Source organism: Papilio xuthus, unplaced genomic scaffold (genome assembly GCF_000836235.2).
Source record: "Papilio xuthus unplaced genomic scaffold, Pxut_1.1 DF827714.1, whole genome shotgun sequence".
NCBI lineage: Eukaryota > Metazoa > Arthropoda > Insecta > Lepidoptera > Papilionidae > Papilio > Papilio xuthus.
This window is the reverse complement of record NW_013530935.1, coordinates 6,066,160-6,089,263: the sequence shown is the minus strand read 5'-3', so window position 1 is coordinate 6,089,263 and position 23,104 is coordinate 6,066,160. Positions and strand designations below refer to the sequence as shown.

Sequence of the window (23,104 nt, the reverse complement as noted above, 5' to 3'; positions counted from 1 at the left end):
TTTTATATATAGATTGGTCACTTCAGACGTCTAGGCTGTTCGAGAAACCCCTAATTAAATAAATAATATATTACGCTGATTATACTGTAAATTAGCTTCGCGTCGTATTCACATAGGAAGCATAATCTTACTTCTTGCTAATATTATAAATGCGAATGTTTAGATTGATGGATGTTTGTTTGAAGGTATCTCCAGAACGGCTGAACGGATCTCGATGAAATTTGGCATACATATAGAACATAGTCTAGAAAAACACATAGGCTACTAATTATGTTTTTTTTTAATTTCGCGCAGACAAAGTCGCGGGTGACAGCGAGTATAGCATACAATATTCTACTGAACCCAATTTGACTTTATTATTTAAAAGAAAGGACTTCCTCAGGCTAACCTTGACGTTGTAACGTGACCTAAAGCCTTGTTTACACACTTTTAGTCCCAAGTGGTCCATGATATTTCTAAAGTCAACATAGTTTGACAACTAACAAGGTATCTTGTGTTTGGAGTAATATCAGTCTTATGCTACGTTTAGTGTTATGTGGTCGGTGTATACATATATAAAATTCTTGCGTCACAATGTTAGTTAACATATATCTTCGAAACGGGTTTATATGTTTCTATAAAATTTTATATGCATATTCTATAGATCTGAGAATCGGCAACTATCTATTTTAATCCCGCGCGGATAGAGTCGCTGGCGACAGATAGGATATTTGTATTGCGATTTTTTATTGTAACAGTACGGTATTGTTTCTGTTCAGATTGTAATTTTTATACAAGCAAAAATTTAATTTATATTTCTTGACGTACATTTTTGATTAAATGACATATGCATAGTGGAGCTTACTTTTTTAAAAGTATGGAATGACTGTGTGTAAGAGGATATGCGTAAGAAGGGGGTAAACTCGGATATGACGGCTGATAGAGATGTATGGAGGAGTAGTACATACTGTGCCGACCCTCGATAGGGATAAGGGCAGGTTGATGATGATGCATAGTGTAGCTTACTATGGGAAGACGCATTTACACACCACAAGAAGAAAACTTTAGTCGTCCCTTAAAATTAAATATTTCTCTTTTTTTCAGATATCAATAATGATTCCCCCAAAGACCTGTCTGCTTTTCATCATCATCAACTTGATCTGCGTGGCCACCGCGCAGGATATGGACAAGCGCGTACCACAAGGCTTCCTCGGCATGCGCGGCAAAAAATACTTAGACTCTGAAGAGATAGGAGAATTGTACAAGCGAAAACCTCAATTCTTCGTCGGTGTTAAAGGAAAGAAAAACGCCGATACAGATTACGACAAACGAGCGAGAATGGGTTTCTTTGGTATGCGAGGAAAAAAAGAATATCCTGAATTAATGTTCCCGAATAACTATCCCCAAAGTGTTGGCTCTTTGTTCGGACAAATAGAGTACGCAGCTAATGAGCTACCTATCAATCAGGAGCCATTTGATGATTTGATTACTGATTACATTCAAAAACTGCAAGGATCTAATCTAAGTCCTGAACATATCGACACAGAGATCATACCGAACGACTTTGACATGACTAATGAAGTGGATAAGCGTGCGAATCTTCATCAATTCTACGGTGTACGAGGAAAGAAGTCGATTCAGAATAAGCGGCCGTACGATCTATCGTTCCGTGGCAAGTTTATTGGTGTTCGCGGGAAGAAGAATGTTAAGAACGCACAAGAGATCAAGTTCCTGTTGGGAGAGAACGGGCCCTGGCCAAAGCGGAAGGCGCAGATGGGATTCTTTGGAATGCGAGGCAAGAAGTGGACCGATGGTAAGTGGAACGGCTGTCATGTCTAACTTTTTATTTTATATCATAAGGTGGCAAACGAGCGAGCGGCCACCTGATATCGCTGAAATAGCGAAATGACAGTTGCCCATAGACATACGTAATTGCATATGCGTTGCCTTCCTTTAATCGACGAAGGATAGGATGCACAGGAAAAACATATTTTCCCTTCCCATGCATCCCCTCATCCGGAAAGTCCACTTCCACTTCCCATCCTCTCCTTATAAGAGATTGGGTGGGAAGGTAAAGACGACTAAATTAGACCTCCGGGACGCACACTCATCAGACGAAACGCGGAATTGCTTCCACTTCCCGCCTGTCTTCTGTGTAGTCGTGGTATTTCACCGGACGAGCCGGGCCAATTCGTGTGAAGATGTTAAAGCGGGCTCTACCACTGTTAAACTATCTTTTTACCGTAATCTGCAGGTCCTGGGTTCGAATCCCGCCATATACTAATGTGTTTTTCCTTTTACATGTCCAAAAGTCACTTTATTTGTTTCAGAATCGAGCCTAGAGGAGACATCGTATTAGACGCAATCAAATCCGAAATCCAAAGCGAACTCTTCCGTCTTGAAGACTTCATTTACTGACATATCTTATTCGTAAGAACGTTTTGCCAATTTTGAAATATAAAAGTGAATTTCATTGCTGTAACACTAGTATTAAAACATGTATTTTTCAAAGAGTGGGATGACATGTTCTTATACAAGTAGGACAGTGAAAACTCACTTAAACAAGGCTTAATAGCGTTGTTTATACTAGTCAATATTTTAAGATGTTACTATAAAATAAATAATTTAATTTGAATGTGTTTTTGTCTGTTGTATTCTGTAATTTTTAGATGTTTTAAATTAATATCAAAATTAATGTTAAAACGTAGATAGAGAAAGTTACAATTAAATGTATTTAGTATTTTATTTATTCAAAAAAGAAAATACATTTTTTTTTAATTTTCTTCGTTTCATGTAAAAAAAATCCTCTTAAAGGTTTCTAAAATGCTAATCTAAATTCGTTATCTACGCTTCGTCTTTTATTATATTTTTCTTTTATTGTTTTATTTTTAATTCATACATTTATTTACGTGGGTACATTTTGTAAGGGCTGGCAAATTGTATCTATGTAACATAATATAACATAAAGTTGAAATGTAATAATTATTTAATAAAGGCAAGTGTCAATTTAAAGGTGTTTTATTTTTTCCGATCAATTTCTTATATCAAAGTACAGTCAAAGACATTCGCTGTGTGAGACTTACAATTTTCACAGGACAGTAAAGTTAAAATGTGTCAAACCAGTAACAGTCAAAGGATTTCTGAACCTGTAAGAGGCGCTGCTATCGCGGTTGTTTCTGTCAGAATACAAATAAAACCTACTTAGAGAAAGTGACATGACAGCTAGAGTACACAATCAGGTTATTTTGACATTGACAGGGGCGCTAGTAAGCTGTCATAATTTAGTTCGATTTACATCCACCGGTTCAATCTAATTAAAGAAATAAAACGTCCAAATAAATTTCATATTTTTTATTAAAACTTTCTCCTTATAAATCCATCGATTGCTAACATAATATAGAATAGAACGTACATAGAAGCCATGTCTCAATGTTTTATATAAATACATACAATGCTCGTTACAATGACAGCTAACAACCAAACGCTGAACGCGCGAAACCGTCGCGGGAACTTATGTGACAGGACGCCATCTTGCTTTTATTACACAAAATGGCCGACAACCATGTAATGCGAAAATATTAAATATCTAAATAAAACGATGCATACCAATAATTTTTGGTAATTCATAATATGTATGCATACATAATTAAATGAAAAAAAACCTGTAACATAAGTTCCGCATTAGTCGATTTATTAAAACTAAATGTTTCATAACAAAAAAAAACCTTCAAAATCTCCAAAAGGCCGTCGATACTAAAACATGATTTACTAAATGAAAAACATTAAAAATGAATCAGCGAATGTAAAAATATTATCCACAAGCTAAGAAAGAAATACCACACTCCTTTTATTCTTTCAAACATTATGTGCTTTGGAAAAAAGTACTAGAAAATCTATACAAGCAAACGCTAAATGAAGACTCACTAGTTACAGCAATTTAGGAATATAAATATATTGTCCGAAAATCGCACTAAAATCGGACGGTTCAATTGTTTATTAAAAAAAAAACTATCGCAAGACAAAACTAAAAAATGGAATACAGATATCTCTGGTATTTTTCTAGTGTTCATTAAAAATTATAAAAAAGAAATACAATTTTGCTGCAAAATATAAATACAGCCACAACTGTCAAAAATGGCGCCATTTTGAAAATAATTTTACTAAAAAAAAACTTGATCAATTTATACAAGAAATAAATTTTTTAAATTCATACAAAACTGTCAAATAATAACGCCATCTAGTTGAATTTAAGTGAAACTTTTAAAAACTCAAAGCACAATCAGATACAGGAAGATGCCAAAGCATGTTTTGATATACGAAATTCTTAAATACATTTAAAAAAAAAAAGAAAAAAAATCACAAAACACTATCCGGAATACTAAAAGGAGGCAAAAATTTCCATTATTACAAAAAAAAAAGGAAAATAGAATAGATTATATAATTTTTTTCAAAGCTAACTACTTATATTACAAAAATTGTTTATGCATGTCGTTTTAAATAACTTACAATTAAATTTTATTAATAATTATTATTGATTTAAGCAATAACGTTCCATAGCCGGGTCTATGGGTTTCGTCACACGATTCACATACTGTCTCTGTCTCGTCCAAAGTGAACAAAAGGGACAACATGACTAAAGCATCGAAACCCAATTAAAATTCATTCCCAATTTAAAATACATGTATATTTTGATGCATTGATATTTTTAGAAAATTTAAAAGCATCAGCGGGATTAGACAAATAGCTTTCGCCACGAAGCGATTCCATAACGAACTTACAGATTGTATTAACGCGACACGTGACTTATAGAAAAACGGTTCTATACATTTTCGAGTTCGTTATGGAATCCCTTCTTAGCGAATGCATTTTGTCTAGCCCCCTAAGTAAAGGCTATTATTTATTATAATTTTCAATTACTTTTTTTAATTATTAACAGTCGAATCTAAAAGAACAATCTAAGGCATATTTATTTAGGAAATTATTATTTATTAGTTTTGGTAGCGATGTAATAATTATACTGTAAAATCCAAAAATAAAGATGTTTTATATAAAAATTAATTAACAAATAAATTGTTATTATTAATAATGCAATATTTATTAACGAAAAAATGATAAATTTTTATTAAAATGTTATTTAAAATTCGTAAAGAATTTATTACCAAAGTATCTCAGAATGTTATCATGAGTTTGAAATTACGATTTAATTTTATTACAGATATGTTTCGGAATTAAATATTTCAAAATCCAGTTCAACGGCGAATATATATACCTCTCGCTCGCACTCATCAGACTTCCCATAAGTCGCTTTCACGTTACAGCCATCTTTGATTTCAGTGAAGCGATAAAGCCGGTTTATTTATAATAAAAACATCACAATAAATAAAACTTACAATTTAAATGTAGCGCAGTCGTATATACACAACCTAGTTATGATTAATCAAAGAAGAAAAGTCGTTAGTTTAAATCCGAATAGACCATAGACAAAGTATCATAGACAAAAAATTATGCCTAAATAAATATATGAATAAGCAATGATATATAGCTGAATATATTAAAGTATCCGGCTAGAAGGACCATTACATTCATTTTGTATGTTCCCACTGTCCTGAAACATGTTTAATTCATTGAGAACGTGGGAAATGACAATATGTGTACACAATTAAAGAACGCAATATCTATAAAAGACAAAATATTTGACAGTTGGATGTTATTATGCAAAAATGAAAAATTATCAGTATTTTTTTTTAAATTATAATTCTATAAAATATTTAATTTAGCTCTAATAAGGCTTAGTTTAGGCTATTAATTTTTGTTTATAAAACCTTGTCTATTAATTCCCAAATTTAGCTACAAAAATATTTTTTTTTCGTCTACAGTTCAGTTTACGATGATATTATGACTGCGCAAAGCACACGTTTCGTCTTAGAATCGTGAATAAATGCATTAATCGATTAATTACATAATTATTACATTAAAAACCCGCACAATGCGTTGACATTTGCATTCGCTTTCATTCAAAAACAAGTGAAATCTTCCTTCTCGTTCACTCATACTGTATGCGACCTTTGTGTGAAAGAGAAAGCACTATCCCGCAAAGGCATTTCCGTTCCCAATGCATACATATTGGCTGTTGGGTCGTGGTATATACAAAATAAATATGCAACAAAAAAAAACAACCACACACAACCATTTTACATTACGGTAAATCGGTACTTCCCTATTCCCACTTTATTCTCTTTCTCTTTGATTTATTCCTAGTTAAAAGTATAGAGATATAATTAAATCAATTTAGAAAACTATGAAAAAACTAGTAATTTCAAATTCAAAAAACTAGTGGCCAATTTTTAGCAAATAATTCAAAACGAAAAATGTCAATTTCAGAATCATTAATTTAGAATTCATTGTCAATATAAGAAAAAAAACAATTAATAGAGCAATATTATACAAAATTCGACCTTCTCCCTTATAGCATTGAGTTCATTATCGCTTCGACTCCGACTCGTCCAGCCAATATATACGCTATGAAAACCATTCAATATTCAACCTTATTTCGCTTGGATTAGATTGCATTTTGCAACGTTAGCGGGTGGCCGTGCGTCGCGCTGTGGCCGTTGTGCGTGGTGAAGTCGTCGTCCAACAGCTTGGGCATATCGGCCAACTTGATTTGTCCAACTTGTTGGGCGTGTTGGTCGTGTTCGGCCAACGTGCGCTCGTTCTGTATGAAGTTGGCCGATATGTGGCCAATGTTGTTGCCGTTGTTGGAAGGTAATGTCGGCGTGTTATCGTTCTGTTTGGTAGTTACGGTCGTCGACTGCGTTTCAGAGCTGTCCTTGTTCTATAAACAAAAAAACAAATAAATTAGGATCAAAATTAGCCATCGGTTATTACTATAACTAAAATAATAACGGTAATAAGAGGAAACAAAGCAATAACATTGTATTTTGAAGCATTTAAAACTTAATATTGCAAACATTCACTGTGCCTGTAATTAACAGTAGGTACAGTCGCGGAAATCCATGGTGTTCCACTTATAGAAAAAATGCGTTGAACCTTGCAACAAACTCTGCCTATTCATGCAAACAATTAGGCACTTATGAGTTGTGAAAACGACGGAATAATATAAATTAGTTGTGTACCACTGACCAAATTTTATTCGTGCATACAAATTTAAAAGTGACATTTGTAGCTTTTAAGGTGTAACACCGCTAGATTACCCGATTGTACATTTATTTTTTCTCTTTCAGAGTTTCTGCTATATACAATATTTGGATATATGACTCACATCAGTTGTGTCGGACAGTCCCAGCAGGTCGGCAGTGACGTTGCCGTTGTTGACGGGCGCGGCTTGTTCTATCTCGCTTTCTGACTTCGAGCTATCTTGCTGCAAGTACAATTATCAGTTAATAATCATTAGTGGTTCCTATTAAATAAATATCCGGCTCAAAGGACCAAACATTTACAACCATTTTTAATATCTGCAAAGTTAATTTAATATATAGAGTTGTGATATGGAGAAACAAAACAAATCGACAGGCGTGAACGAGTAATTCCTCGCTTTTTTTGATAAATGTGTGTATAGTAGTATTCCGATATCTTGGCGGCTTTTAAAATTCTTATGAACCACTGCGCAGTACACAATTTTATGTGTAGCGAAGAGGGGGAAGCACTACACAATGCCAATGTCCTTTGGCCGGTAAGATATGTGAAAAAAAGTATACCTGAGTAGATGCCAGCTGCAGTAGATCGTGCGTGTAGACAGTGTTGCCGTTGTCAGCGGGCACGTGCACGGAGACACCCTGCGCCACGGGCACGTGCTGCTCCGTGCTGCGCTGCTCGTGCTCCGGGGGCGGCACGCTGATGTTCACGTGCGCGTGACCACCTTCACTGCTGCCACCTGGTATTCATATGTAAAATTATAATTCATTTACATTTTATTTCATCATTAACAGCTCACTAAGCGTCCCCACTAAAGGGCTCTCACTCTATCGTAAGTCTTTATACTTTGTTTATAAAATAAAGATTTTTTTCATACAAATTATTTGCCACTGTCAGTCTTGCTTATGCTGACATCTATAGTAAATAAAAGGCAATTATTTTCCTCTTAACGATATCTTACTAATATTATAAATACGAATGTTTGGATGTTTATTAGAAGGTATCTCTGAAACGACTCAACGTATCTTGAGGAAATTTCGCACTGATGTAGAACATACTTATTTAGATCTTTTTATTCCGCGCAGACGTCGCGGGCGAAAGCTAGTTAACTATATGATATATACATAAATATACTTTTCTTTATTTACCGTTCTCTAGGCAGTTGTTATATAAAATTATGTATATAAATACTTACTCTGCTGCATAATTACATCAGGAACTTGTGAGGTTTGTTCCGTTTCTAGTACAACTGGCTTGCTTTCAGTGACACTGTCCTGTAACATTGCACTTTGGGTATCACTCGACTGGACGACTTCACTGGATTGTGTGACTTGCGAGATGACTTGTGTGACTTCGCTGGTCTGTGTGTTTGTTTGTTCTCCTTGGGTTTCGTTGCTCGCGACTTGTGTGGGTTGTGCTTTATTCTCCTGTTGTTTTTTCTCTTCTTCAGCTTGCTGTAATATTGATTATTTACACCATAGTTAATCAATCTGTCAATGACATTTGTATTTGTGTCAGTTTTTTATAACGTTAGTTAGCGCTTTTTTAAACCTAAAAATGATTGATACTTAACGTATATTAAGTCGAATTAAATTGAAATAAGATATTATAAAAAAGCTATCTAAACAATTTAACTTTCATAATTTTATATTTTTTTTTAATTTTCATCCAGTAAATTGCTTAAAATTAATTTCTCATATCCATTGAATTCGTATTCTAAAACTATCATATGTGTGTTACCGTAGGTTTCTGAAACCAAAATCTGTATGAAATATATTATTATCCAACGGGGATTTAGATTTTAGAAACTCACAATATGTTACATACGCACCTTCCGAAGCCTGGTGCGTGCCATGATGGCCTCAACACGCTGCTTCCTCGCGAGGCGCTCCTTCTCCTCACGTTCAGCTTCCTCACGCCGCAGCCGCTCAGCCTCGTTGGCGGCGCGACGTTTCTCCTCCTCCTCCTTCAGACGAGCCACACGCTCCGCCTCCGCACGAACCTTCTTCTCCGCCTCTTGACGCTCCAGCTCCTGTTGCGCCTAAAAACCAAGTGAAATATTAAATATCAATTATTCTATATGATACTAGCTGTCGCACACAACTCCGTCCACACGAGATAAAAAAATAATGAATAGTAGCCCATTCTCAGACCTACTGTATTTGTATATAAAATTTCATAAAAACGGTCAAGCCGTTCCAACACGAGAATTTTATATATAAGATACTCAAAAGTAAAATTAATGCTAAGAAACTTACTGTAAATAATAAATTAATATTGGGAAATAATTGTGTATAAACCAATGTACTTATCATCTAACTAATATAACCATCAAAATGTCCACTCAAGTACAAATATCTAATAAAAAAATTATATTATAAGATGGCAAACGAGCGAGCGGTCACTTGAAATCGCTGAAATAGCGAAGTGACCGTTGCCCATAGACATACTCAATTGCATATGCGTTGCCTACCTTTAATCGACGGAGGAGAGGATGCACAGAAAGAAAATATTTTCCCTTTCCATGCATCCTTTCATCCGGATGGTCCACTTCTACTTCCCATCCTTTCCTTATAAGAAAAAGGGTGGGAAGGGAAAGAAGACTAAATTAGGCCTCCGGGACGCACACTCATCAGACTGTACGCGGAATAGCTTCCGCTTGAGGCGTGTCTTCTGTGTGGTCGTGGTATTTCACCGGGCGAGCCGGGACAATTCGGACGAAGATGTTAAAGCTGGCTCTACCACTGTTATTGAACATCAATTTGAACTATTATAACAAAGAGTAATGAGTAATAAATCTCACTTCGATAGCTTTCCGCAGCTTCTCCTCCTCGACGCGGCGCTGCAGCGCGGCCAGCTCGCGCGCCTCCTCCTCCTCCCGCCTCTGTCTCTCCTCTTCTTGTCTCTGCCTTTCCGCTTCTTCTTCTGCCTCACGTTGCAGACTTACACAAACAAATAAAAGGTAATCAATAGAGATTTATTCTTTGGAAATCTTATTTCATATTATTTTATCTAGATTTTGGCATTTTTCAATAATAATAATATATAATAATAATTAAACAATAATAAAAAAACATATTTTAACTGAATTTCAATGAGAATGTGTGTAATAAGCGATATGGTTTTTTTTTGGTCCAAAAAGAAGACAATCGTGGCTTCTATTTGGTTTGTGGTTATTGACCCTTCAAGTGCCTGCGGACGGAGTCGCGGGTAATATATATAGAAAATACATATGTGGTCAGATGACCATATGATGACATGTATAGCCATCCATAGGGGTAAGCTGTAGGTGGTGGTGGTGGTGGTGGTGGAAGCTCACCGCTGCCTCTCCAGCTCAGCCTGTCGCTCGAGCTCCTCACGTGCGCGCCTCCTGCGCTCCGCCAGCGCCGCCTTCGCCTCCTCCTCCGTCGTGATGCGACGCGCCATCATTGATGCTGCGAACACAACTCATATCATTATTTATATTTCATCTGTTACACAATCAATAAAATCAAATTGCCTGTATAAAGTATGAAAAATATCAAATATATATATATATATATATATATATATATATATTAATATTCTTGTCTGTCTGTCTGCAAGATCGTGTTTGTTCCGATAATCTTAGGAACGGCTGGACGCCCACAGGAATATTATAGGCTAATTATTTTTTACTATCTTCACAAAATTGCCGACGACCGCTATCATATGCAAAAGGTAGGAAGCATATCACGTTGTTTAGTAAAGTCTAACATATTGAAACTCTTTGGTAGGCAAGGAGTTTGAATACAAAGAGTTAATACTGGCCACAAGAACATTGCCACATTTATATAAAAATAAGTAAGTGAAAAAAAGAGCTTAGTGGGAAATTAAACCTTAAATAGCTATTTTTTTATTTAATTACAATAATAATATAATTTATGTTTACCTGTCATTTCATTCTCTTCCGTCTTCTCTTGAGATGGTTCCTTCTTCTCTTCCCTCCTTTCCTGCGACGGCTCCTTCTTCTCTTCTTTTCTTTCTTGCGATGGCTCCTTCTTCTCCTCTCTTCTCTCTTGCGACGGCTCCTTCTCACGTTGCTCTTCCTTCTCGACGTGCTTCTGTACTTCTCTAGGTTTATCTTCTTTATTTTCATCTACAATTTGTTCTGACTTCGATTCCTGCTTACTTTCTACATGTTCTTTGTTTTCGTTTACCTGAAATATCAAATAAGACAAAATGTACAGTCTGATACTGAAAAAAGTGAATCGTAAAAGGTATTTGGTTGTTTTTTTTTTAATTTAAGATTAAGACACGCAAATATGAACTTTCGAAAGTTAAGAAACAGCGTACATTGAATTCGGTAAGCTACTTTTCTCTGTTAAGCATTTATATTTCACAGTAATAAAACCAGTACGTTTTCAATTGTCGAAAGACACATTTAAATAGATCAAACCTTATCGTCTAGTTGTGTGGTGATGACGTCACCAATCTGGAGAGCTTCCAGCTTCTGCGTCACCTCTATGGCGCTCACCTGACGCTTGTCAGAACTCACGCTCTGGAGTACAACAATATAAATATGTACTTTTACACATTATTCATCAGAATCATTTGGCGCGTATGACATGCTTTCGTTACAAAGTCAAGTGTCAGAATGATTAGTGAGGGGATACAAACATCGACATTTTAGTAAGGCTAGTGCTGTGCCAGTACACCAGCATTGTATCGGATTTTCTTCCTAATACTATAGTCTGACATGAAATATAATAAACCTCATTTAAAAATGTAACTAATTTATGCACGTTAGTAACGTAATAAAGAAACCGATGGAATTAAGACGGGGTCAGGATTTTCATATTCTTGGTTAGGCTATATAAGATCATACATAGACTTTTATATCACAAAAAAATACATATATAAACGGATAATTGTTAGAAGCTATCTCCAAAACGGCTGCATGGATCTCGATAAAAATTGGCATAGACCTAGAACATAGTCTGGAAGAACACATAGGCTTGTTATTTTTATTTTTTTATTTATTCCAGAAATAATTAAGATTTTTCCTCGCGGACGTAGTCGCGGGCAACAGCTAGTTGGCTATAATGGTTATACCTTGTCCATAGTGTCGATGTGTCGCGGCGGTGTGGGCGACAGCGCACGACCCGGCGACTGAGACTTGCCGCGCTGCAAATAATCAGAATTAAAAATTAACTAACTTTGAAAACCATATACTAAAATAGGCAATTTATGATTACAATTTGACCTTGAAATTAGAATTCTTTAAATATACAATGATATAAAAGTCAAAATAAAAGTGGGAAGGATATAATTAAAACATAAATCATAGACAAAACTTTAAACATCTAAAATTATAAAGGCGAATGTTTAGATGGATGGATGTTTGTTTGAACTTATATCTTCACATCAGCTGCATGGCTCTTGATGAAATTTTGCACAGATGTAGAACATAGTCTGCAAGAAAACATAGACTACTAATATATTTTGAAATAACGCGTAAGTAATAGACAGCTAGTATACAATATGCAAGATTACCTTTTCATATTCTTTGGCAGGCTTTGGTTTCCTATGCAGCGGCGGTTTGCCCTCCCCTGGGGTGGTGGGGGGCGCTGTTGACCAAGTACAACTGTAACTTAACTGCACTGAAACTGAAGAACAAAGCAGTAACTTCCGGCCTACAACTTAACTGTAACTTGCCCAAGCTAGATGTAAAGCTTTACATATAGGACGAAACAATGGAAGGTACTGCGATGTTCAAACACGACAAAAGAAAAAAACCCTAAAGGATTTATAAAAACCATTTTATCGTAGTTTTGGAATATGTAATTTAACAAAATATATTTCGCATTTCATAATGCAGTAGTCACTTTTTCAATCTATAATTCTTAACCTTGACTTTGAACAAAAGAGTTTTTAATACCAAAAAAGGGTCTTTACGGACCTTTTCTTTACGGACGGACAACAAAGTGATTCTATAATGGTTCCTTTTCCTTTTGAGCTACGGAACCCTAATTACCTATATGGTATAAAACAAGCACAATGTATATTGGCTAGAACAGCCCATCACCAGGCTATGAGAAGTCATCTCACCAGGTCGGGGCGAGGCGTGCAGTGACAGTGGGCGTGGCTTGCGCGCTGTGGGCGGTCTACGTGGCGCGTCGCCTCCCGCTACTGTAGTCGCGTCGCGCGACACTGACGGCGTCGTCGCGATACTGTTCGCACCTGTGTCACCACCGCCTGGAAATATAACGAACCCTGTGGAGTAGGTATAGATTTAGGATTTTTTAATCAAAAATGTATGCCTACTTGCTCGTTACCTAGATCAGCTCCTATTGTATTACTCTAAAAACATATTGTTAATTTGGTATTAATATCTCTTAACAATTTTTAATTTATATTAATTTAAAATTACTTACACTAATTAAAATTATATACAAAAAGCAAAGCGCGTACAGCGACAACGTTTAAAGCAAATGTAAAATGTGTATTCATAATGTGCACGACCCTTTATATATGTTATAAACAGACATACAAAAAATATGAACATAATATAAGTACGTCAAACTAGGACTTAATAAACTTAATCAACTTTGTAACTATGAGTATCCGATACCGAAACACATAAACAAGAAACATATAGTCATCCCTTTCTATCTTTTCGAAAAACAGAGATGACAATATATGTTTGTAGATGTGCTGAGAGTTAGTATGCGCGTACCTCTGGGCGTGTTGACGCCGGTGCCGGCGATGGAGGCGGGGCGCGGCTTGCGGGGCGCGGAGGCGGCGCGCCGCACCACGCCCGCATTGGACAGCGCGCTGCCGGGCCGCGACCCGGGCGTCGTCTCCCCGGACCGCGTCTCTGTGTACAGCCACCCTTGTATCCTACTCTAATGCCATGTATCCCACTTGTATCCTACTGTATCCCACTTGTATCCTTCTATAAAGTCTTATATCTCACTTGTATCCCACTCGTATTACATCCCAGTAGTATCCCATTGTATCTTTTCGTATCCACTTTATTAAGGATATATTGATGATTACTTACCTGCAGACCATGTTTAATGCCATTGAATTATAACTATTTATTTTGACCCAAGTAATTATTTTTACAATGTTTATTTAACAATGTGTGTTCTATGAAATATTGATTTAAATGTGCTTAAAGTAATAAACAAACATAAAACAAGTGAAAAGAGGCGTAAAAGCGTAATGGCGCGAAATAATATCCATGAAAACCCATATAAAAAAAGCAGATGCGGTTTTTAAATGAAGAAATTATATGTCGTATAAAATTGCATGAATGTCTTTTAAAAAAAGGAAGAATATTATTTAGTCACATGAAAAGTGCCGACTGATTTTTTAAAATTATTATTAGTATTTCCACTCACCTTTCGACTTGAGTAAGTCAACTGCACAAGCGATGGAAGAAAATTTAAAGAGAAATATACAAAGCTATATAATTACTAGAAAGAGTTTAATAGTTTGCATATTTCTTTTTAAACCATTAAAGTAGTAAGAAAATGTACCAGAAAATACTTCCTTGCACCTCAAGAAAGCTGTCCATAGATTCCTTAGTAATAAAGCCCTCAACATATTTGATGTCCATTTTATGAAAACACACGAAATACATATAACTAACAAACCACACTTCTGTGCAATAAACCTAATTCACTCAAAAATCTGTGCAAAATTAGCATCCTAACATAAAACGTAATAAAGGAGAAATACTTCCTTCGAATTTGTTTAATTTAGAGTTACATAGTTTAAGATGAAAGCAAAGCTGAGCTCACACACTGTTCAAACTTTAAAACTATTAGAAAATTACATAATTTATATATCAAGTAATCCTGATAACTCATTTGTCATACTTCAAATAGTATATCAAATAAAAATTTTCAACTTGTAATGCGAACTAATCCATTACCAAATAAATTACAAGAAACAATGCTTTAAATCTCAAATGTATTAAAACATTTGTACAGTAAACTTAACAAATTATTAAAGTAAGCTTAAACCAACCAAAATATGGGACTCAAAATATACATCAATATTTATTAAAATTTACATGACAATATCATTAAATATTTTACACTTTGTATTACTCAACTGTCATATTATGCATGACAATTGGTATAACCCAACTGTCATGTTCTACATGACAATTGATATAATAAAACTGGGATGTTACAGATGACTTAGCACATTGAAAAGTCCAAGATTATAAAGCGTTACTGAGCACTAACCGACTGCAGAGCCGGAGGTTATTGACCATGTTATGCAGTAGCTCGACAGCAAACCCAAGCGCCCTGCGATACCTGCAAAGTACTCACGGGTACGGTTGAGGTGGTGCATGGAAGGCGACGATGTGGGCGTCAGTCGGGGCAGCTTGTCCAGACGCGTCATGGAGTAGGCCCTACCTGGCGCGCGCGGGGCCGGCAGCGTGGGCACAAGGTCGGTGCGCCGCCGGGCGACCGATGACCATACTACTGTCGGCTGGCGGTCGGGTTCGTCTGCGGATACCGGTTGCAATGTGTACTAATCCTTCCTACCACCTTATTTACCGTCGGCTTTCTCTACCGCACCCATTATACAAAAATATATTGTTATACCCGAAATTCCCTTTAGGATACTCATGTTTTATACTGGTATTTCAGCTGTAGAAATCAACATTTGAATGACCTAGATTAAGGTCTATTTATATCCGTTTCTATCCCGTCCTATCCTTATCTCTATCAGCTGTAAGTTTCCGAATTCAAACCCTTCATACACAAATTATCATTCACACAATCCATACACTTGTGAACGAAGTCTACAGTCAAACAAGGATATCTAAACTGGTAAGAGGCGCTGCTATCGCGGTTGAATTTTTCAGGATATATATAAAACCTACTTTGATATAGAAAATTAAATAAATTATATGACAGTATTGTGTCATTTTTTGTCGTTGACAGAGGGGCGCTAGTGTGCTGTCATAATTTAGTTTGACTTATGACCACTGGTTAAGATAACCTTTTTGGTCTATATGTAATATTTTTTTTTACAATTGTCCAGTATTACATAAGACATTGTATACAACAGCTTGTATTTCAAATGACATAATTGAATCCTTTCAAATTACAAAAACATACAAATACTCTTATTTCAATATAAACAAAGACTATTTTCCTTTGCATTCGAATTTACACCTTTTACATCGGCTTAGTTTTCTTCACTGGTTTATAAATATGAATGTGTCTTAAGTAGTTGCATTAAGAGTTATATTCGCTTATCAATTGATTTAAAATAATCCAATGCAAGGCCAGTGTAGAGATTATAGCCAAAGAGCCAACATTTTCCGTACATTCAAGATATTAGCAGGCATTCGTTGTGTTGACTTTATGACGTATCATTCAAACAGATGGTTCTAGACTGGCTTAGTAAATTAAATCATCTAATTTGCATATACAAATTTTGTACGTTCACACATATTTAATGGAAAATTTCAAAGTCACTTGAGACATATTCTTGTTGCAAATTTTATCTATTATATTTTCTTAGTTTGACCTAAATTTTTTTTTACTTAAAAATTGGTTAGTATTTTTTTTTAATATCGCAAGGTGGCAAACGAGCGAGCGAACACCTGAAATCGCTGAAATAGCGAAGTGACCGTTGGCTATAGACATACGCAATTGCATATGCGTTGCCTACCTTTACCTTTTGCTTTACCTTTTTCTTTAAACTAAATAAATTACGTATACAATTTACTGTTATCTTATTGTTATTAAAAAGAATGACAGGGTCATAATATAATTTTTTGAATGTGTGTTTAGTGTGTTTGGATAGTGTCTACTTTTATAAAAATGTTTACTTACAGTAACTTGTGAACATGATTCCTTAGCAGCAGGTAACAGATTACAAAAAAAAAAATTAAATAAAATCCATTTTTACTGTTACTTTGTACGTTTTATGTCGATTAATTTGACAATTCAGTGAAATTAGTTATAAAATCGGTAAAATACAAACATTTTTATTCCAAATTTATTTTCGAAAATCAAACAAAGTGTAAAACAAGTGTTAAATCAAAAACAAGTGTTCAAAAAAAATTAAGGTATTTAATTTTTTCACATTTAACCATGCTAGTCAAATAATTTTAACAATAAAATGTCAAACTAATCGACATAAAAACTTTATTCATAATTATTATAAAAGATTTTCTCTCCCTTGATTTAAATTATCAAGGGATTCAAGAATATGGGTAAAGATTCAATTTTACACTATTCAATTAAATTCAAGACATAATCCAATCTTTAAAGTATCAAGAAGCATAAAGCGTAGTATTTCAAGTATAATACAATAAATGGCAATGAGAAACTACTTAGACTAGAGAAACCAGCTGAAGACTGCAACTGACATAAGCTAAAAGTAACCTTACCCCATATAAATAAGATCGAAAATGGCTCAATAGGTGAAAACAAGCAAACGTTATATATAAGACAGTAAAGGCGTAGTTAGCAATGACCTTTCTTACACAAAAGAGAAAATCTTTAGCTATTATTTCTTGACAAATAGTCTGTTTTTGTGTATATCCACATGTGGGTACGGAATTAATATGGATACAGATATCCATATCCATTCAAAGTTAGCTAATTTTATCTTTCCTCTTTCGTTATGGATAAAGATCTCACCTCTACAAATGGATTGGAAAATGTTTACACCTTTACCTAAAGGTGAACTTATTTAGGTCGATCTTAAAGTTGACCAAAGAATAAGTATGCTTGTATTAGGCCGAAGGTAAAAAACTATACAGACGATTTCTTTCCAATTTTTGTATTATAAAATATCTTTTGATGCTTATGATGAAACTGAGCCAGAAACTAAACTATTGCATTCAAGTGGGAAACAATTTTAATTCTTTCACTGTACCTTTATTGTCTGTATCTGAGGTGTCGAGGTGTAACGCCGACGCTCGTCTCGTGAGCGGCGCAGACGCGAACATCACATTCGTCGTTGATGCCGCCCTGAAACGTCAAGCGATTATATTACTAATTTGTATTCAGAACACATGTCGTAAGGGTTAGTTTTCATTCCCGAACACAAATATTATGTGAGAATAAAAGATGATTAAAGTAGATATTGTATGTGCATTAAATATTGGTTGCACACAAAATTAGTTCAGATATGTCCAAATAAAAAATATAACGCAGATATTTGTTATTAAAACCTATAATAGGCAGGCATATAAGGTAAAAGTTTAAAGATAGAATTTACAAAGCAGAATGTAGTTTAAGATCCATGCAAAAATTGTATAGGTTCAAACAATAATGCCCAAAACTATATACTTTTAAATATAAATTGTTTTAGCGAAAAAGATTTCTTAGACAGGATAAGGATAATACTTCTATTTGATCTCCAAAATCACTATAGTTAACGGAGGTATACACCCATAACCGGTGATTTGTGGGCATTGTCTCTCAGAGACAATGCTCGCTGGTGTAATATCGGAAGGAAGATTACGTCATCGAGTCTTTGGACAGAACTAGTGGCTTGAACATTACGAAGTTTTAGTCTTAATTCATAAAATTTTAGTTTTATAGATTACATATCGATATATCTATAAATCTAACACTACACTCCCAGTGCAGTTAATTTAGAATAGACTTGAGAGCTTAACTGCGACACTGCATTGCGGCAACGGACCATAATTATTCACGCGTGCCAAATTATTCATGCCTATTATCCACTCTGCAGTGGTAGCTACTCTATGTTATATTATACTTTTAAAAAACGTCATATTTTTTTTAAAATCAGCTATAATTAAAATGATAGAGTAAATCGTATCTGTAGGCGGAAAGATATCAAGTTATCATAAATTAATGAGATCCCTTTGTTAAGAATCGCTTCCGTGCCAAAAAATATTCCGCGTCTGAGCATCGATTATTACTTTTATATCTAATCGGCTTCCAGAAACTTATGATAAAAAGCAATATACAAGAGATAAGTCAACAACAGGTATTACGTTATCGTATAACAAAATTATATTTTTGCAACGCAATGTATTCATCTTTCTTACGCAGCCATTTTGTCGCGGCAAATAGGTACTTTGGACATAGCAAATAGTGTTAAGACCAATTTGTGTATTGTATAAGTTTTTTAAAAGTAAATAAACTAAGACACTTTCAGCTACTTTTTCCTTTTTCAAAGCTATTTTTTTTTGGAAAAGAAACAAATCGAAAAATTCAACTATCTTACTAATATTAAAGCGCCAATAGCCTAATGGTTAAGGGTACGGATTTCCGATGAGGTCGGGGGTTCGAAACCCGCCATTCGACTATTGTCGTAAACCATGTATAAAAATACAAGCCTTAGTTGGAATGGTACTAGAAAAATTAGTAAATTTACAACGTTCAAATGGACGGATGTTTGTTAGAAAGTATCCCCGAAACAGTTTAACGGTTCTTGATGAAAATATTATTTATTTACAAACAGGAATGTCTGAAATTTACTATATATCTAGATTGATTATGCTATTTATATACAAAAGCAGCTCAGCTTGCATTTCTCGGCTGGAGGAGCTATTTGGGTCGCAGCGATCGCGTCGTAATTGAGTATTCACGGACTATAGTTTGCAATGTCCTGCAAGCCATGGCACAGTGTAGTTATATTTAGAGCGAACTTTAAAACATTCGAATAAGGAAAAAAAAGAAATGAAAGTTTATACAAATCTTGTAGCTAACAAGATGATAGTAGATAGTTTGAGTAACAAAAACAAGTTCAATCAACTAGCAAACGTCACATCGATATTTTGATGATTTATTAATCAGCTGATTCGTATATACAATCTCTGATATTTAGTTAGTCTGTGGTCGTGACTAAGACTACAGATTCGGATATGAAACGGTACGAACATTGCAATGGAATCAAACCGTTAAGCCTTGCAAAACAATTTAGTTCTTAACGTTTGTTGATAAGAATTACATTCCAATAATAAATCAAGTTAAATTTTATGACATGACGTTCATCGGTGTATAGTACGTTTCCGTAATAGAACACACGACTAATGTAACAAAAAGTTAACAATCATACGTCAATTCTATAAATAGAAAACACCAAATGACGTGAATCGTCACCTAGTAGCTAATCGCGTGTAATCTACTAAGTTTTAAGTTAACCCGACATAAAAAATGAGACCCAAAATGCATTTTAAAACAGAGGAAACAGAGGGAAAAGTTTTAAAAATGGAACACTGAATTTTCATCAAAATTTAATGCTTAGTAGATCTTACTAATATTATAAATGGGAATGTTTGTATGTATGTATGAATGACAGAAGGTATCTCCAGAAAGCCTAAAAGGATCTCGGTGAAATTTGGCACATAATCTGGAAGAACACATAAGCTAACAAGTTTCAATTCTGCGCCGACGTAGTCGCGGGTAAAACCTAGTGTTATACGTATTTTAGTAATTTAACACGTTAGCTGCCATCTCGGACTATACGTCCGACAAGCTAATGTTTCAATCAGGCCTTGTCGGACTGCGTCCGACAAGCCATACTTCCATTCATATGTAAATAATAAGTATATGAGCAATGTAAATAAGGTATTACTATATTTTTAGGTGGTATCAAATGGTTTTGGACAAAACTAAATTTAAAAAAAAATTTCGTTTTTCGAAAAAATATTCTGGCAGCTGACGTGTTAATGATAAACTATTCAACATAGAATATACAGACAAAACATTTTAGATAAAGGTACAAAATATTTAAATACCAGTTGCATGCAATACTCTACGTAACTACGTAGCTACTAATTACTTGCGTCATTCAAACTCATGCACATCCTTCAATACACAAAGCAAAACTAATCAACTCAAATCTACTAAACTACTAATCTTGAAGATAAAGTTGCGTAAACACTAGAGCGGATGCATAGAACAGTTCCTTTAAATGGGAAGTATTTAATAAAAAAAAATATTTTGATGCACCACAGACGTTCTAGTAAATACACAACTTTTAAAAAATAAAAAAAAATTGTTAAAAAAAACTAAAATTACAATGTTAATACGACAAATTAAATAATTACAATCAAAAAATAAACAATCCATTAAAAAAAACTTTAAATTGCTTACAGCGACTCAAAAAAGCTCATCTGATCGAGTGGGTTGGTACTGGTGGTTGGAGAAATAAAAAAAAACAAAAAATTAGTGCTCAGTAAAAATGTGTCTAAATATGGGGGGCGACATTATTCTTCGCTGTCAAATGGCTTGAAGAATGAACCCGCACCTTTTATGAGCATACTGTTTCTAGTCACATAAAAAAAAGATTTCCATAAGCCAAGTAATTAGTATTTTTAACAGAGGTAGAGCCCGCTTTAACATCTTCTTCTGTCCCGGCTCGCCCGGTGAAATACCACGACTACACAGAAGGCAGGCGTCAAGTGGAAGCAATTCCACGTTTCGTCTGACGAGTGTGCGTTCCGGAGGCCTAATTTAGTCCTCTTTCCCTTCCCACCCTTTTTCTTATAAGGAAAAGATAGGAAGCGGAAGTGGACTTTCCGGATGAGAGGATGCATGGAAAGGGAAAATATTTTCTTTCTGTGCATCCTCTCCTCCGTCGATTAAAGGTAGGCAACGCATATGCAATTGCGTATGTCTATGGGCAACGGTCACTTCGCTATTTCAGCGATTTCATGTGGCCGCTCGCTCGTTTGCCACCTTGTGATATAAAAAAAAAATTGTTTAATTGTTCAAAAGTGTAAAAATTGTCATTAATTATTTATAAGACGCGTGGCTTATGAAAATCTTTTAGAAACAAATAAATTAATGACCGACACCTATAATTACTTTAAGAACAAGCGAAGCGAATAAAAAAAATAAAAAAATATGTTTTAAAAAATTGTATTTTCTATTGTTTCGTCTATTGCACATATATTAAAATTAATTAACAAATTGTAAATAAAAAAATCTACTTAGCTTCTCAAATACAAAATGTGCTTTAAAACATTATTCTATTGTGAAAATGCTTCCTAATAGGTACTTATAATAATTATTAACAAGATTTATTAGCGTAAAACATAAACAGGTCAATATGACCTGGAGTCTCACATATACAAGGCCAATTCGACCCGGTACAATATTTAACGTATCTCACCTGCGCGCGGCCCAGAAGAATCCAGCTGAATCAACTGGCTCCAGCAGTCGTGGTGTCGAGGAACCGAAGGCGAATGCAGGCCTGGGAGTGGATCTCGCCGCTCTTGCCCGTTCCAGGCGTTCCGTGCGTTCCTTCTCTCTCTGGAGAAGTGCCTCCCGACGGGACACTGACGCCTCCCATATCGCACGCTTGCGTTCTTCCACCTGCATACAAAGGTTTTCGTGAAGAAGGTATTCAAAGCTACTTTGTGCCTTGGACTAGGGTTTCTAAGGGATTCAATTCATAATCGTAGACTTTCAATTATTTCCTTCCATAGATATCTAGCATTTGGGAGGATAGGTAACAACTAGCCCTGAGTTGCAAATTTAATTTACAATTTGAAACTCTTGAAAATAGTATCAGATTATATGTTCCGTCATTCAATGAACCGAATGCTTCAATCCTTGCCAGATTCTTCGCTAGAAAAACTACGCGACATAATGAATAAAATACCTAAACTGATTCATATATACAAGATCAAGGTAAAACCGTCTCGATGGCTTTTTAATCGGTCATATCTCTTATATTGATTACATTATTCTAAAAGATAATATTTTTATAACTAGTCGGTGTTAGGCGAGTGCATCGGAATGCAGCCGGTCCTGAAGGAAGGGCTATATCCGTCCACTCCTTGCTTTTAAAAATATTCCCGAAGCCATCGCCACCGTTGAGGTATTTCCGTACGCCGTATTGTCGACTTATTTCCGTGTGCTGAGGACTACTAATAATTTGGGAAAAGTTAGAGAATTTTCATATTTAAAAATCAAAATATATAGTTCAATATTATATTAATTTTTCTTTCTATTTTTATACGACAATCCAAGGACCA

At 35.1% G+C, this 23,104-nt stretch overlaps 2 protein-coding genes across 9 annotated transcripts in view; one reads left to right on the top strand and one right to left on the bottom strand.

Moving 5' to 3' along the window:
• Tk (tachykinin) overlaps positions 1–2,677 on the top strand; it is a 32,948-nt gene extending 30,271 nt beyond the window's left edge. Inside the window, exons 2-3 of the mRNA XM_013310802.1 lie at positions 1,084–1,792; positions 2,310–2,677. Coding sequence (XP_013166256.1) covers positions 1,093–1,792; positions 2,310–2,338 — 729 coding nt within the window. The 5' untranslated portion in view covers positions 1,084–1,092 and the 3' untranslated portion in view covers positions 2,339–2,677. The remainder of the gene's footprint in view (positions 1–1,083; positions 1,793–2,309) is intronic.
• Positions 2,678–5,077: 2,400 nt separating this feature from the next.
• Positions 5,078–23,104, bottom strand: part of LOC106116722 (MAP7 domain-containing protein 2) — a 35,109-nt gene continuing 17,082 nt past the window's right edge. For 2 of the 8 annotated variants that reach the window (XM_013310674.1, XM_013310678.1), the window contains 17 exons: positions 22,237–22,439; positions 21,216–21,254; positions 18,016–18,110; positions 15,444–15,623; positions 13,832–13,972; positions 13,204–13,368; positions 12,649–12,761; positions 12,208–12,279; positions 11,552–11,653; positions 11,045–11,312; positions 10,454–10,568; positions 9,938–10,076; positions 8,966–9,175; positions 8,330–8,588; positions 7,698–7,873; positions 7,262–7,360; positions 5,078–6,814 (listed from right to left, as the gene is read on the bottom strand). In XM_013310674.1, the coding sequence (XP_013166128.1) occupies positions 6,539–6,814; positions 7,262–7,360; positions 7,698–7,873; positions 8,330–8,588; positions 8,966–9,175; positions 9,938–10,076; positions 10,454–10,568; positions 11,045–11,312; positions 11,552–11,653; positions 12,208–12,279; positions 12,649–12,761; positions 13,204–13,368; positions 13,832–13,972; positions 15,444–15,623; positions 18,016–18,110; positions 21,216–21,254; positions 22,237–22,439 (2,652 nt within the window). In that variant the 3' untranslated portion in view covers positions 5,078–6,538. The remainder of the gene's footprint in view (positions 6,815–7,261; positions 7,361–7,697; positions 7,874–8,329; positions 8,589–8,965; positions 9,176–9,937; positions 10,077–10,453; positions 10,569–11,044; positions 11,313–11,551; positions 11,654–12,207; positions 12,280–12,648; positions 12,762–13,203; positions 13,369–13,831; positions 13,973–15,443; positions 15,624–18,015; positions 18,111–21,215; positions 21,255–22,236; positions 22,440–23,104) is intronic. The other 6 variants (XM_013310675.1, XM_013310676.1, XM_013310679.1 and 3 more) reach the window with 6 other exon arrangements.